This window comes from Orcinus orca, chromosome 6 (genome assembly GCF_937001465.1).
Source record: "Orcinus orca chromosome 6, mOrcOrc1.1, whole genome shotgun sequence".
Taxonomy (NCBI): domain Eukaryota; kingdom Metazoa; phylum Chordata; class Mammalia; order Artiodactyla; family Delphinidae; genus Orcinus; species Orcinus orca.
Genome location: NC_064564.1, coordinates 88871648 through 88889821, shown reverse-complemented (window position 1 = coordinate 88889821; position 18174 = coordinate 88871648). Strand labels below are relative to the sequence as shown.

Genomic DNA, 18174 nt, shown 5'->3' with positions numbered 1-18174 from the left:
GCTCAAATGGCATCAGAAACCTTCCATAACCACCCTATATAAAAGAACACTCATCACCTTCTGTGATTCTCTGTTCTTTTTAACCTGCTTTTACTTTTCTTTCAAGGTACTTATAGCCATCTAAATATTACATATTTATTTATTTTAAAAATGTCTCTGTTTTCTTCACTCCCGCCTGCAGAATATAAGTTCAATGAGAAAAGAATTTTCTTCTGTTTTGCTCACAGCTATATTTCCAGTGTCTAGAATAGTATCTAGGATGTAGTAAATATTCAAATGTTTCTGTTCTTCTAATAATCAGGTCAGAAAGGAAGATAATATGCCAAGTTCTGAAAATCTGCAAAAATATCAAGTTTGATACATGGTATATAACCAAGGAAGTTTTAAAAAAAAAAAAGAAAGTATACCAACTCACTAATTAAAAAGCTTTGCAGTATGCAAGCAGTAAACAGCAAACTATGGCCAAACTTTCAGTAAAGGTGACATCTCTCTCTTTATAGTTTTGAAATTAAATTTAATAACTAGTTATGGCTTTTTCCCTTCTTCCAGAAATATCCTGAAATTTCTGTCTAAAGATTAAAAGATATGTTTAAATGAATACTTATCCATACTGATAATTGTAAAAAGTAATTATTCTGAGTTAATTAAAATTCTGAAAAATGTCCAATTATGTATTTAATGATTAAAAGAAGAGAGGCTATACATATATTTGCCTTTGTTAAATATTGATTTAAGGATTTCTAATATGTTTTTACAACATGTAATTTTAAGAGCAAATGTACACAGCAGAAAACATTTGGTATCAATAATTAATCTAATTTCTTTACAAACACAGAGCACAAGTCCACTGGTAAACATTTAAACAACTTAGAGTAAACACATTCTAGATGTCATATAATTTATCATTAAGGACTCCAGAGTCATAACTATTTAATTAAAATAAATCTGGACTTCTCCTTGCTTGTATTACCTAACTACTATACTAAGGTATTAATAGTAATGAGTTCACACTTACTTCAAAATCAGAAGGCACCAAAAAGAATACATATAGCTTAAAAAATATTAAATGAACCACCAAAAGGAATGAAAACCAAAGGAGAAAAGGGCCTCCATTCATTTACTCAACAAATATCTAATGAAGACCTACAATATAGGTATTAAGCACAGTATTCCTGAGAATATTCCTGGATTGTCTATCCATCTGAGTTAATAGTAAAAATAATTCCAGATTGGATCCCTGCCCTTCCACTTATGACGGCCTTGTGCTTTAGACAAACACCAAAGTTTCTCTGTTCTTCAGCCTTCTTTTATCTGAAAAATAAGGATAACACTGCCCTTATCTAGCATCCAGATAGCTGGCACTCTTTCACTTACTGGTCTCTATAAAATATTTGACAATTAGTCATATACTGACTTATATTAACATTTTATAAAGCTTTAAATTATTATTTAAATATTTAACATTTCATGAATTCTCATCTAGGTAAGTTTCTTCAAAGCAGAAACCATGACACATTTTTCAGAATCCTCTATTATCAACTAGTATTATTACCATATGTTAACTGTTTGGGGAGAGGGACAGGGAGAGCTGAGTTTTAAAGAATATGTTTTGTACTTTTCTATGACAAGCCAAAAAAATGATAAAAAGTGATGCAATTATAATGTGTTTCAAATTAAACTAACAAAAAGCCAGGAATCTTTTTAGCTTGATCTAGCAGTTAAAAATGCAAGTATCAAATCAAACTTACTCCAATTCCCCTGAGAGGAGCTGTGTAAGCACTTTGCACACATGGTCAACAATCCTTACAATGGTCAACAATCCTTACAACAATCCTGTCATACAGAATGAAATTTTACTTTCAGAAAAAATATATATAAATAGCAGTAAGAATTTTTTTGCAGAGGGAGCTGTTATCATTTATAAATGTTATCATTTATAAGCTGTTATCATTTATCATTTTTAAAAGATAAATTTGGGGCTTTCCTGGTGGCACAGTGGTTAAGAATCTGCTTGCCAATGCAAAGGACATGGGTTTGAGCCCTGGTCTGGGAAGATCCCACATGCCACAGAGCAACTAAGCCTGTATGCCCAACTACTGAGCCTGTGCTCTAGCACCCATTAGCCACAACTACTAAGCCCACGCACCACAACTACTGAAGCCCACACACCTATAGCCCATGATCCACACGAGAAGCCACCGCAATAAGAAGCTCACGCACCTCAACGAAGAGTAGCCTCCACTCGCTACAACTAGAGAAAGCCCAAGCACAGCAATGAAGACCCAACGCAGCCAAAAATAAATTAAAAAAAAAAAAAACTCCTTAAAAGATAAATTTGAACAAGTTGCTTTATTAACTGTTTCTTTCAATAACCAGTGAGCCAGATTGAAAAAAACCCATAAAGAATTGAAACAAGAAAATAAAAATGGGTGATATTGTAAGAGAAGAAAAATATCACCCTCCCCCCAAAAACCCTATTAATAGAAAGTGCAAAGGGATTTAGACCAATTATTAGAAATAATAAGTTTAAAGATAATTGGCCATAAGATCTATATATGAAAACTAACTATATTTCTCTATACACCAACAAAAGTTAGAAAACATAATTTAAAAGGACATGTTTAACACCTCCCCAGAACACACACACGCACACACACACACACACACACACAAACCCTGAAACAATGAAGTACTTAAGAACAGATTAATGAAATAGACTGAAATAGAGAAACAAAGTTAAGTGTGAGCCCTGTATTCCAGTCATCTGTTGCTGCATAACAAATTCCTCCAAAACTTAAAGGCCTAAAACCGCCACTTAATTCTGCTAATGATTTTGCAGATCAGACATTTAGGAAGTCAGCTGAGGAGTTCTCACTTGGGGTCTCTCATGCGGTTGAGTCAGATGTTGGCTGAAGCCACAGTCATCTGAAGGCTCAACTGCACTGATGTCCAAGATGGCTCACTCAAGTGCTGGCACCTGAGGCTGGAAATTTCTGAGCTCAGCTGTGGCTGTGGCTATCTCCCATGTGGGAGTCTTCAGATATTTGGACATTTCACATGATGGCTAAGTTCCCCCAGTGCAAGCATCCTCAGAGAACCAGTGGGAGCTATCTGGCCTTTTCTGATCTAGCCTCAGAAGTCTGGTGGCATTACTTCTGCCTCAGCTCAGATTCAAAGGAAGGAGAATTAGACGCCACTGTTGCTACTGTTTGTGGGTGAGTAGCAACGTCATACTGTAGAAGATGATGTAGGATGCAAGATACTTTGCAGGTATCTTTAAAATGTACAATCTGTATGCAGAAAATGCACCACAATCTGTATGCAGAAAACTATAAAGATACACAAATAATAAAGAATACATAACCAAGTATAAGAATATCCCATATTCACAGGCAGTAAAACTGGACATTGTAAATATGTAATTTGTCTCTAAATAGATGGATAAATCTAATGCAATTCCCAAATTTCCAACAAGACTGTGTATGAACTTTGAAAAGCAGATTCCAAATTTTATATGGAAGGCTAAATGGCCAAGAATTGCCAAAACACACTTGAAAAGGTAGAATAAGGTAATCATATTATCCAACTAGATATCAAGCTTTATCACAAGACTGTCTTAATTAACACAGTGTGGACCCTGGTGGAGAAATAGACAAATTGACCAGTGGAACAGAGAAGAAAGAATGGAGACACACTTATGCATATATGGAATTGTGATATGGAAATAACACTGCAGAAATCAGTTAATAATGAGATAACTGGTTTTCCAAAAGAAATAAAACAAAATTTTATTTATATCTATCTCATACCATCAATACCAGATGGATTAACAACTTAACTGTTAAAAGCAAAACATTTAAAACATTCAATAGAAAATATAGGGAAATTATCTTCTTGATCTTAGGATACAGAACATTCCTTGAACAAGATACCAACAGCATGAACCACAAGAGAAAACACTGATAAATTAGATAAAGACTGACACATTTAAATTAAGAACCCCTTTTCAACAAAGACGCTATACCAAAAATAAAAAGATACTTACTCCTTACTATACAAATCGAATAATGATAAATCTAGAAAATTTATAGTAACCGTTCATGAAATTGTCTAAAAATAAGTTTTACACAAACTAGCAAAGAACAAGCCTATACAAAAAATTCAAGGAAGATATGAATAAAACTAAGCAAATACCCACATCTAACAACAGTTTCGATCTCATTATTTTAATGGCACACACGAAGCTTTTATGCCAGAAGGAGATCAATAATGTAAATACATATATATTTTTTAAATCAGTAAACAAACACTTTGACCATACCACTGTCTCAAGAAAATCATAAGTGATTTTTAATGACATGTTAAACAGTGAAGATGGTAAGAAATGCAAGTCATAATAATCTCATTGACATTAACAGGTAGAGTACCATTCAATAAACTCTGCATCTTGCTGAGCACCTGGTACTGTGACATACACAATTAGTGGAGACATAGTCCCTGATCTTTAGGGCTATAATCTAGGTAGCAAGAAATAAAATACACATATAGAGAGGCAAGTCAAATTTCCACCTAAGTCTCAAATCAATCTTTTTTCTCTATCTTCACCATCTCGGTAACCACTCCTAAATGATCTTTTGCATTCATTTCATTCTATCCCAGTCTATTCACTATACTGCAGCTATAATAACCTTTCTGAAATGTAAGATGACCAGAGATGCATTTTTCGGTGAAAAAGACTATAGATTCACAAACACGAGAGAGGACCTTCAAGATGGCAGAGAGGAGTAAAACGTGGAGATCACCTTCCTCCCCAAAAATACATCAAAAATACATCTACATATGGAACAACTCCTACAGAACACCTACTGAACACTGGCAGAAGACCTCAGATTTCCCAAAAGGCAAGAAACTCCCCAGGTACCTGGCCATGTGGCTGACAGGTCTTGGTGATCTGGCCAGGTGTCAGGCCTGAGGCTCTGAGGTGGGAGAGCCGAGTTCAGGACATTGGACCACCAGAGACCTCCCAACCCCATGTAATATCAAACGGCGAGAGCTCTCCATCTTAATGCTAAGACCTAGCTCCACTCAACGACCTGCAAGCTCCAGTGCTGGACACCCCATGCCAAACAAATAGCAAGGCAGGAACACAACCCCACCCAATAGCAGAGAGGCTGCCTAAAATCATAATAAGTTCAGACACCCCAAAACACACCACCAGACATGGTCCTTCCCATTAGAAAGACAAGATCCAGCATCATCCACCAGAACACAGGCACCAGGCCCCTCCACCAGGAGGCCTACACAACCCACTGAACCAACCTTAGCCACTGGAGGCAGACACTAAAAACAACAGGAACTATGAACCTGCAGCCTGCGAAAAGGAGACCCCAAACACAGCAAGTAAACCAAAACGAGAAGACAGAGAAATAAGCAGCAGATGAAGAAGCAAAGTAAAAACCCACCACACCAAACAAATGAAGAGAAAATAGGTAGTCTACCTGAAAAATATTTCAGAATAATGAGAGTAAAGCTGATCCAAAATCATGGAAGTAGAAAATACGATTAACGTTTAAAAGGCCCTAGAAGAACTAAACAGCAAACAAACAATGACGAACAACACAGTAAATGAAATTAAAAATTCACCAGAAGGAATCAGTAGCAGAATAACTGAGGCAGAAGAATGGATAAGTGACCTGGAAGATAAAACAGTGGAAATAACTACCACAGAGCAGAATAAAGAAAAAAGAATGAAAAGAATTGAGGACAGTCTCAGAGACCTCTGGGACAACATTAAACACACCAACATTCGAATTATAGGGGTCCCAAAAGAAGAAGAGAAAAAGAAAGGTACTGAGAAAATATTTCAAGAGATTATACTTGAAAACCACCCTAATATGGGAAAGGGAATAGTCAATCAAGTCCAGGAAGCACAGAGAGTCCCATACAGGATAAATCCAAGGAGAAACACACCAAGACACATATTAGTCAAACTATCAAAAATTAAATACAAATAAAAAATATTAAAAGCAGCAACAAAAAGCAACAAATAACATACAAGGGAATCCCCATAAGGTTAACAGCTGATCTTTCAGCAGAAACTCTGCAAGCCAGAAGGGACTGGCAAGACATATTTAAAGTGATGAAAGGGAAAAAGCTACAACCAAGATTACTCTACCAAGCAAGGATCTCATTCAGATTCGACAGAGAAATTAAAACGTTAACAGACAAGCAAAAGCTAAGAGAATTCAGCAGCACCAGACCAGCTCTACAACAAATGCTAAAGGAACTTCTCTAGGCAGGAAACACAAGAGAAGGAGAAGACCTACAATAACAAACCCAAAACAATTAAGAAAATGGTAATAGGAACATACATATCAATAATTACCTTAAATGTAAATGGATTAAATGCTCCCACCAAAAGACACCCACTGGCTGAAAGGATATAAAAACAGGACCCATATATATGCTGTCTAAAAGAGACCCACTTCAGACCTAGGGACACATACAGACTGAAAGCGAGGTGATGGAAAAGATATTCCATGCAAATGGAAATCAAAACAAAGCTGAAGTAGCAATTCTCGTATCAGACAAAATGGACTTTAAAATAAAGACTATTACAAGAGACAAAGAAGGACACTACAGAATGATCAAGGGATCAATCCAAGAAGATATAACAATGGTAAATATTTATGCACCCAACATAGGAGCACCTCAATACATAAAGCGAATGCTAACAGCCATAAAAGGGGAAATCGACAGTAACACAATAAAAATAGGGGACTTTAACATCCCACCTTCACCAATGGACAGAACATCCAAAATGAAAATTAATAAGGAAACACAAGCTTTAAATGATACATTAAACACGATGGACTTAATTGATATTTACAGGACATTCTCAAGTGCTCATGGAACACTCCCCAGGATAGATCATATCTTGGGTCACAAATCAAGCCTTGGTAAATTTAAGAAAATTGAAATCGTATCAAGTATCTTTTCTGCCCACACCGCTATGAGACTAGATAGCAATTACAGGAAAAAAACCTGTAAAAAGTACAAATACATGGAGGCTAAACAATACACTACTAAATAACCAAGAGATCACTGAAGAAATCAAGGAGGAAATCAAAAAATACCTAGAGGGGCTTCCAAGGTGGCACACTGGCTAAGAATCCGCCTGCCACTGCAGGGGACACGGGTTCGAGCCCTGGTCCGGGAAGATTTCCACATGCTGCAGAGCAACTAAGCCCATGCACCACAACGACTGAGCCTATGCTCTAGAGCCCACGACGCACAACTACTGAAGCCCATGCACCTAGAGCCTGTGCTCTGCAACAAGAGAAGCCACAGCAATGAGAAGCCTGCACACTGCAACGAAGAGTAGCCCCCACTCACCGCAACTTGAGAAAGCCCGCACGCAGCAACAAAGACCCAACACAGCCAAAAAAAAAAAAAAAAAAAACCCTAGAAACAAATGACAATGAAAACACGACAACAAATCCAGCAAAAGCAGTTCTAAGAGGGAAGTTTAGAGCGATACAATCTTACCTCAAGAAACATCTCAAATAAATAAACTAACCTAAAGCAATTAGAGAAAGAAGAATTTAAAAAACAACACCAAAGTTAGCAGAAGGAAAGAAATCATAAAGATCAGATCAGAAATAAATGAAAAAGAAATGAAGGAAACATTAGCAAAAATCAATAAAACTAAAAGCTGGTTCTTTGAGAAGATAAACAAAACTGATAAACCATTGTCCAGACTCATCAAGAAAAAAAGGGAGAAGACAAATCAACAGAATTACAAGGGAAAAACGAAAAGTAACAACTGACACTGCCGAAATACAAAAGATCATGAGAGATTACTACAAGCAACTCTATGCCAGACAACCTGGAAGAAATAGACAAATTCTTAGAAAAGCACAACCTTCTGAGACTGAACCAGGAACAAATAGAAAATATAAACAGACCAATCACAAGCACTGGAATTGAAACTGTGATTAAAAATCTTCCAACAAACAAAAGCCCAGGACCAGATGGATTCACAGGCAAATTCTAGCAAACATTTAGAGAAGAGCTAACACCTATCCTTCCCAAACTCTTCCAAAATATATCAGAGGGAGGAACACTCCCAAACTCATTCTGTGAGGGCATCATCACCCTGATACCAAAACCAGACAAAGATGTCACAGAAAAAGAAAACTACAGGCCAATATCACTGATGAATATAGATGCAAAAATCCTCAACAAAATACTAGGAAACAGAATCCATCAGCACATTAAAAGGATCATACAACATGATCAAGTGGGGTTTATCCCAGGAATGCAAGGATTCTTCAATATACGCAAATCAATCAGTGTGATACACCACATTAACAAACTGAACGATAAAAACCATATGATCATCTCAACAGATTCAGGAAAAGCTTTCAATAAAATTCAACACCCATTTATGATAAAAACCCTCCAGAAAGTAGGCATAGAGGGAACTTACCTCAACATAATAAAGGCCATATATGACAAACCCACAGCCAACATTCTTCTCAGTGGTGAAAAACTGAAACCATTTCCACCAAAATCAGGAACAAGACAAGGTTGCCCACTCTCACCACTACTATTCAACATAGTTTTGGGAGTTTTAGCCACAGAAATTAGAGAAGAAAAAGAAATAAAAGGAATCCAAATCAGAAAAGAAGAAGTAAAACTGTCACTGTTTGCTGATGACATGATACTACACATAGAGAATCCTAAAGATACTACCAGAAAACTACTAGAACTAATAGGTGAATTTGGTAAAGTAGCAGGATACAAAATTAATGCACAGAAATCTCTGGCATTCCTATACACTAATGATGAGAAATCTGAAAGAGAAATTAAGGAAACACTCCCATTTACCACTGCAAGAAAAAGAATAAAATACCTAGGAATAAACGTATCTAAGGAGACAAATGATCTGCATGCAGAAAACTATAAGACACTGATGAAAGAAATTAAAGATGATACAAACAGATAGAGAGATATACCATGTTCTTGGATTGGAAGAATCAACATTGTGAAAATGACTCTACTACCCAAAGCAATCTACAGATTCAATGCAATCCCTATCAAACTACCAATGGCATTTTTCACAGAACTAGAACAAAAAAATTCACAACTTGTATGGAAACACAAAAGGCCCCGAACAGCCAAAGCAATCTTGAGAACGAAAAATGGAGCTGGAGGAATCAGGCTCCCTGACTTCAGACTATACTACAAAGCTACAGTAATCAAGACAGTATGGTACTGGCACAAAAACAGAAATATACATCAATGGAACAGGATAGGAAGCCCAGAGATAAACCCACGCACATATGGTCACCTTATCTTTGATAAAGGTGGCAGGAATGTACAGTGGAGAAAGGACAGCCTCTTCAATAAGTGGTGTTGGGAAAAATGGACAGCTACATGTAAAAGTATGAGATTAGTTCACTCCCTAACACCATACACAAAAATAAACTCAAAATGGACTAAAGACCTAAAGGTAAGGCCAGAAACTATCAAACTCTTAGAGAAAAACATAGGCAGAACACTCTATGACATAAATCACAGCAAGATCCTTTTTGACCCACCTCCTAGAGAAATGGAAATACAAACAAAAATAAACAAATGGGACCTAATGAAACTTAAAAGCTTTTGCACAGCAAAGGAAACAAGACAAAAAGGCAACCCTCAGAATGGGAGAAAATATTTGCAAATGAAGCAACTGACAAAGGATTAATCTCCAAAATTTATAAGCAGCTTATGCAGCTCAATATCAAAAAAACAAACAACCCCATCCAAAAATGGGCAGAAGACCTAAATAGACATTTCTCCAAAAATGATATACAGACTGCCAACAAACACATGAAAGAATGCTCAACATCATTAATCATTAGAGAAAGGCAAATCAAAACTACAATGAGATATCATCTCACACTAGTCAGAATGACCATTATCAAAAAATCTAGAAACAATAAATGCTGGAGTGGGTGTGGAGAAAAGCAAACCCTCTTGCACTGTTGGTGGGAATGTGAATTGGTACAGCCACTATGGAGAACAGTATGGAGGTTCCTTAAAAAAAATAGGGGCTTCCCTGGTGGCACAGTTGTTGAGAGTCCGCCTGCCATTGCACGGGACACGTGTTCGTGCTCCAGTCCCGGAAGATCCCACATGCCGCGGAGCGGCTGGGCCCGTGAGCCATGACCGCTGAGCCTGCGCGTCCGGAGCCTGTGCTCCGCAACGGGAGAGGCCACAGCAGTGAGAGGCCCACATACCACAAAACAAACAAACAAACAAACAAAAACTACTAATAGAACTACCATATGACCCAGCAATCCCACTACTGGGCATATACCCTGAGAAAACCATAATTCAAAAAGAGTCATGTACCAAAATCTTCATTGTAGCTCTATTGACAATAGCCCAGAGATGGAAACAACCTAAGTGTCCATCATCGGATGAATGGATAAAGAAGATGTGGCACATATATACAATGGAATATTACTCAGCCATAAAAAGAAACGAAATTGAGCTATTTGTAATGAGGTGGATAGACCTAGAGTCTGTCATACAGAGTGAAGTAAGTCACAAAGAGAAAGACAAATACCTTATGATAACAGATATATATGGAATTTAAGAAAAAAAAATTTCATGAAGAACTTAGGGGTAAGACAGGAATAAAGACACAGACCTACTAGAGAATGGACTTGAGGATATGGGGAGGGGGATGGGTAAGCTGTGACAAAGCGAGAGAGTGGCATATATACACTATCAAATGTAAAATAGATAGCTAGTGGGAAGCAGCCGCATAGCACAGGGAGATCAGCTTGGTGCTTTGTGACCACCTAGAGGGGTGGGATAGGGAGGGTGGGAGCAAGGGAGATGCAAAAGGGAAGAGATATGGGAACATATGTATATGTATAACTGATTCACTTTGTTATAAAGCAGAAACGAACACACCATTGTAAAGCAATTATACTCCAATAAAGAATTAAAAAAAAAAATTACTATCCAAGGTGCATATAAAAAGCTTCCACCCTTCAAAGCAATAAAAGAAAAAATCCAGATTAAGACGACAAAGCAGTGTTATTTTAACCTACTAATTAGCAAAAATTTGAGGAATGAGTAATACTAGTGTTGTAAAATGCATTCATTGTGAAAGTGTAAGTTGATGTATCATTTCTGGAGAAAATTTTGGTGATATGAATCAAAATCTTAAAAATATGTATGACATCTGATTCAATAATTATTGCTAAAAATGTATCCTTAAGGAAATAGTTACAAATACATATAAAAGGATTCAGCTACAAGGGAATATATTTTAGCAAAATTTTCTTAAGACTGTCTTTTCATACTGATTTACCTGAAACAATAAAATAGCCTTACCTGAACTGTACGTCCTGCATTGATATGCTCTTCATGCAACTTGTCCCAGATTCTGCACCTCTGATACTATATGAAAGAAAGGGGAAAGGTACTGAGTTTTTTTTTATCACTAAGTGATTATTCCCAATTTACCTCAAAAATCCCCACTCACCCACCCAAAGTTAAACATACCAGCTAAAATATTTACTGCCTTAGTAGTGGAAATTAACTGTCCAAAGTCCATACAACAGGAAGTTTTCAAAAACATTACACACAAAATTCTGGTAAATGGTAAAAACAAACAAAACCCACTAAATACTCTTTATTTTACTGAAAAAAGAGTATGTATTTTGTCTATAATGCACACTCTTTGGAGGTGAAAAAAATGAGAATGTAAAAGAGTGTGAAAAATGAAAAGATTAACAGCATTCATCAGATATTGTTACTATATATGAAGACTTTGAAATGTCTGTTAATGATAGAGTCAAGTATTGAAAACTAAAATCTGATTTGAGAAAAAGTAACATGGATACTGCAGACTAGAAAGTATATAAAAATGAGAATGAACATTTAATATATATGTCTTAATTTTTACCAAGGTAATGTTTAGTTTTCAGAGTTCATCCAAGAAACTTAACGAGCGTGATAATGGAAAATTTTTCATTTGACAGGAAAATGTGATAACATTATGACGGAATACTTGTATAAAATATAAACAACACCAAATGTCACACATTATTTTTGGTTGAAATAAAAAACCCAAATAATTAAGATGTTAGCAGATGTGAATAATGACATTAAACACATTTTTGGTATAACCCACACACACACACTACTCTGAAAGCACAGTAACATGAAAATGCCCCATATACACATAGAAGGAAAAATAGATTATAAAAGTAGAGCACTAAAATTTTTTCTAGGGTATTTTTATATTCCCTATTCTGCATATTCTTTAAATTTGGTAGTGAATAATGCAGCAAAAAACTCTTTTGATACTCCTGAATTTTTGTTTTTTATATCATCTATGAACTAAACAATAGCCATTAAGCTTAAAAATAACAGACTATGGAGAACAATATGGAGGTTCCTTAAAAAACTAAAAATAGAACTACCATATGACCGAGCAATCCCACTACTGGGCATATACCCTGAGAAAACCATAGTTCAAAAAGACACATGCACCCCAATGTTCACTGCAGCACTATTTACAATAGCCAGGACATGGAAGCAACCTAAATGTCCATCAACAGATGAATGGATAAAGAAGATGTGGTACATATATACAATGGAATATTACTCAGCCATAAAAATGAATGAAATTGGGTCATTTGTAGAGATGTAGATGGACCGAGAGACTACATCTACAGAGTGAAATAAGTCAGAAAGAGAAAAACAAACATTGTATATTAATGCATATATGTGGAATCTAGAAAAATGGTATAGATGATCTTATTTGCAAAGCAGAAATAGAGACACAGATGTACAGGACAAACACATGGACACCAAGGGGGAAGGAGGGTGGGATGAATTAGAAGATTGGCATTGACATATATACGCTATTGAAACTATGTATAAAACAGATAACTAGTGAAAACCTACTGTATAGCACAAGGAACTCTACTCAGTGCTCTGTGTGGTGACCTAAACGGGAAGGAAATCAAAAAAGAGCAGATATATGTGTACGTATAGCTGATTCACTTTGCTGTACAGTAGAAACTGACACAACATTGTAAAGCAACTATACTCCAATAAAAATTAAAAAATAGACTATACTGAGAATATATTTACCAAACATAAACTTAAAACCACTATGCAATCAAATAAATTTAAAACCACTATCAATCTACTTTTGCTTCTAAGAAAAATTTAATTGATGCCATCAGACCCAGTATAAATGCTCCTTTAATGTTATGATATTAACAAAAAGAATGTAAGCCAAAGATACATGTCTGAAAATAAGCCACTTTAAAATTTATTACTTAATACTAATCTGTCATGATATTTTAAGAAAAATAATGTTAAGGAAACAGTTGAAAATCCAGAGAGGTCAGGGTTGCAAGAATCGTGGAGCAGAGTATCAGAGAGGAAAAAGCTGCATGTGAGGAGATAACTGAAATGAGAGCACTATACTGAGACAGAGTTCCAGAGATCCGCAGGGTTTTCCTTTTGAGTCTTCGGCTGAGTACAGATCAGTACATGCACATAAGCAAACTACCTGAAGTCAGAAAAAGAACCACTGGAAAAGAGCAGGTAGACTAATCCCCCAAAATCACACAAGGCCAGAAACAGTTCATGTGACCACAAGTCAGACTGGAAAAATCTCTCAACACACTAGACATCAGGTGGAGTACTCCAAAGCACTGTCCTACATGGGGAAAAATTAGGCCTGGAATAAAGGCTATTCTGATCCTATGCAAGCTTAAAAGAGCCTCAAAAGGATCAAACTGTTCCCAAATAACTTAAATGTGTCTCAGAATAAATAAAGCTCAAAAGTACTCAAAGTAATGTAAAAATATTCAGTATCCAACAAGTTCAGAATGTCTGGCATCCAATAAACAATTACCATGAATGCAAAAAAGCAGGAAAATATGATCTGCAATGAGAAAAACCAATCAATAGAAACAGATTCGGATATGATAGAGATAATGGAATTAATAGACAAGGATATTAAAAATTATTATGATATATTCCATGTTGTTAAGAAAGAAAAAAAATGAGCATATTGAGACATGGAAGATATTTTTAAAAATTCAATTCCTAGGGGCTTCCCTGGTGGAGCAGTGGTTGAGAGTCCGCCTGCCGATGCAGGGGACACAGGTTCGTGCCCCGGTCCAGGAGGATCCCACATGCTGCGGAGCGGCTGGGCCCGTGAGCCATGGCCACTGAGCCTGCGCGTCCAGAGCCTGTGCTCCGCAACGGGAGAGACCACAACAGTGAGAGGCCCGCGTACCGCAAAAAAAAAAAAAAAAAATTCAATTCCTAAATTTAAAAAAGGTATCTGAAATGAAAAATGCAATAGATGGGGTTAATTGACGGTAAGACAATGCAAAGAAAAGAATAGTAAATTTAAAGATATAACGTAGAATCAATCCAAAATGAAACACAGAGAGAGAAAAAAAGATGGACAATAAATGAATAGAGTATCAATGAGTCACAGGCCAAGTGAAAGCAACATTTTATGTATGCAATTGGGCTCCCTGAAGGAGAGAAAAAAATTCTGAAAAACTAATGAGACAGTGACTGAGATGGTGGAGGAGGAAGACCGTGAGCTCACCTCTTCCCATAGGTGCACCAAAATTACAACTAATTTCAGAGCAATTATGGATGAGAATGACTTAACGACTAGCAGAAGAGATTTTCCACAACTAAAGATATAAAGGAACCAGTTTATGGTCAAAAGGTGCAAACTTCCAGTCATAAGATAAGTAAGTACTAGGGATGTAATGTATGCCATGATTAATATAATATAATTAACACTGCTGTATGTTATATATGAAAGTTGTTAAGAAAGTAAATCCTAATTTAAATCTCATGACAAAAGAAAAAAGTGTTTTTCTTTTATTTTGTATCTATATGAGATGATGGACCTTCACTATTTATTGTGATCATCATTTCATGAGGTATGTAAGTCAAATCATTATACTGTACACCTTAAACTTAAACAGTGCTGTTTGTCAGTTATATCCCAGTAAGCAAGAAAAAAAAGAAAAATGAGTGGCCAAAGCTTTTCCAAATCTGGTAAAAATTATAAACCCACAGATCCAAGAAACTCAAGGAATACCATAAATAAGAAAAATGAACAAAACTAAACTAATGCACATCATAATAAAATTACTTACAATAAGTGATAGAAAAATCTTAAAAACAGCAAGAGGAAAAAAAGATATGTGAAGTACAGAGCAACACAGATAAGAATGACAGAAGACTTCTTATGAGAAACAATGCAAGCCAGAAAACACCAGAGCAACATCTTGAAAGTACTGAAACAATCTAAAACTCAACCTAGAATTCTATACACAGGGAAAATATTTTTTAAAAGTGAAGGCAAAATAAACATTTTTTTTTTCAAACACAAAAATGTAAGCAGAATCCAATACCAGCAAACCTGTACTACAAGAAATGTTAAAGGAAGTCCTTCAGGTTGATGGGAAAATGATACCAGACAGAAACCTGGTTCTACAAAAAAGTGACAGCACTGAAAAATGGTAAATATATAGATAAATATAAAATATACTTTTTATTATTTTAAAAATCTCTTTGAAAGATAACACTGTTTAAAACAAAAATTACATTACATAGAAGTAAAATATATTATAATAATACTACAAAGACCCTGAGAGAGGAAATCGAAGTGTACTGTTATAAGGCTATTTATTTATTTATGACTGCGTTAGGTCTTTGTTGCTGCATGCGGGCTTTCTCTAGTTGAGGTGAGTGGGGGCTACTCTTCTTTGCAGTGCACAGGCTTCTCATTGCGGTGGCTTCTCTTGTTGCAGAGCATGGGCTCCAGGCGTGTGGGCTTTGGTAGTTGTGGCGCGTGGGCTCAGTAGTTGTGGCTCACGGGCTCTAGAGCATAGGCTCAGTAGTTGTGGCACATGGGCTTAGCTGCTCCGCGGCATGTGGGATCTTCCCAGACCAGGGCTCAAACCCGTGTCCCCTGCATTGGCAGGCGGATTCTTAACCACTGAGCCACCAGGGAAGTCCAAGATTCTTATAATATACGTGAAGTGATATATATATATATGTATATATGAAAACACATTACTTGAAGGTAGACTGTCATAAGTTAAAGATGAATACTCTGAACTGTAAACCATTAAAAATAAAAATACAAAGAGGTATAATTAATAAGTCAACAAAAGAAAAAATGGAATCTTAAAAAATATGCAATTAATCCAAAAGGGAGTAAAAGATGAGAAAAGGGGACAAAGAATAGATGGGACAAACAGACAAAAAGAGCAAGATGGTAGATTTAAAGACAACCATTTGATAAACATCTGTTCATTATAAAAATTCTCAGCAAACTTAAAAAAGAAGTTAACATTAGAGGCATCTACAAAAACCCTACAGTCAACATCATGCTTAGTGGTGAAAGACCATTCCCTAATACTGGGAACAAGGTAAGGATGTCTGATCTTGCCATTCCTATTCAATATTGCACTGGAGGCCCTAGTCAGCACAATAAGGTAAGAAAGGAAGTGAGGGAAGAAAGGAAAGGAGGGAAGGAGGGAAGGAAAGGAGGGAGGAGGGGAAGGGAAAGAGAAGAAACAAAAGAAAGAGAGGAAAGAAAGTAAGAAGGAGAGGAAGGAAGGAAGGAAGTGGGCAGACAGGCAAAGACTGGAAAGGAAGAAATAAAACAGTTTGTCTTCACATGATTGTCTACAAAGAAAATAACAAAGAGTAGATTCAAAGAGACTGAAAAGCAATGACGGGGAGATTATCTGTCAAGAGATTGGGTAAAATAGCTTGTCTTTGCCAAGGGCTTCTCCTTCCGGCTTCTCTCTACAGGGTTTTTAAAGGTAATGGCAGCTTTGCAAGGAAATATTTTCTAGATGATGTTGGATTTATACTTTTCTTTTATCTTCACAGAGTGGGCAGAAGGATTTGTCTCAGCACTACTTGCTCTTGAGTGGCTTCCAGGCCATTAAGCTCTGCCCCAACATTTCAAGGTAGGTGGAACTCAGAATGACATCCCCAAAGTGCATTGGATTCTGTTCTTTCCTCCACTGGATGCTGAAACTTCTGATAAATACCTTTAATTGCTATGAATAAACAGGATCAAGAAAGAGGAAAAACAACTACAGAAAAAATTCATAGATACTGTTTTTCAGTCATTTCAGAAAGATGTATTATCTCACTACATGCATTCATGTTGTTCTTCATTGACATGTTATGGCCCCATGGTCTATGGCGCCATGGTTCTCCTCTGGCACAGGCATAAGCAGAGAATCCAACATTCACAGAAACAGCCTTTCCCCTAGACTTTCCCATGAGACGAAAGCACATTCTTATCCTGGTGAGACAAAAGCCGTGGTCACCATTCTCATCCTGGTGAATACGTTGTCTCCTTTTACCCACTCTTCTATTTTATCTTTTTGGATAACCCTGATTATAAACCCACACCATGGTGTGATGAACACCTCTGCACAGGTGTTTTCAGGCTTCCAACATTCATCCCTTTGTGCTCTTTGGCAGTGACACCCAGGTCTCAGTTTTGCTTTGCCTGCTGGGCAAAGAGAACAAATATTTTGAGAGTGGTTCCTGGACTAAAAGTTCTCTCTAGAACACCCCACCATTTATTTAATCAACTTTATATACTTGTAGCCTCACATTTTATGTCATTTCATCTTCCAGAATATTTTGATTCAAAATTGAATAACAATAATAATTCTGCTTCATATTGCTTAGAGTATACAAACATGAAAGCTACTCATAATTATTAAAAATAATTTTCTAAAATTATATAATGTTATTCACTAGAGGTTCAGGGAAGTTGATGATATAACATAGAGAATATTCAGAATTTAGGAGTTTAAGGTATAAAAGCACTTTAATTTAAACTTTATGCTGACACTTAAAAGATTTATTTGAATTTACAAAGCATAGTAGGGAAAAAAGAGGTTTCAATTGGAGAGAAAAAGACCTGGGAATACTCTGAGGTGTAAAGTCACATGTGGAATCCAAAGGACTGAAGTAAGATCAATGTGTTTGTGGTATAATGTATGATGGGAACAGTGATGAGAAAAGAAGCAGAAAAAGTAGATGAAGGCTTCTTTTGCCAGGTATCAGAGG

At 36.4% G+C, this 18174-nt stretch overlaps 1 protein-coding gene across 5 annotated transcripts in view; it reads right to left on the bottom strand.

Annotated features, from left to right (window-relative positions):
* Positions 1-18174, bottom strand: part of STX17 (syntaxin 17) — an 80177-nt gene that overhangs the window by 47698 nt on the left and 14305 nt on the right. For all 5 annotated transcript variants that reach the window (XM_004271481.3, XM_033431200.2, XM_033431201.2 and 2 more), the window contains exon 3: positions 11401-11466. In XM_004271481.3, coding sequence (XP_004271529.1) covers positions 11401-11466 — 66 coding nt within the window. The remainder of the gene's footprint in view (positions 1-11400; positions 11467-18174) is intronic.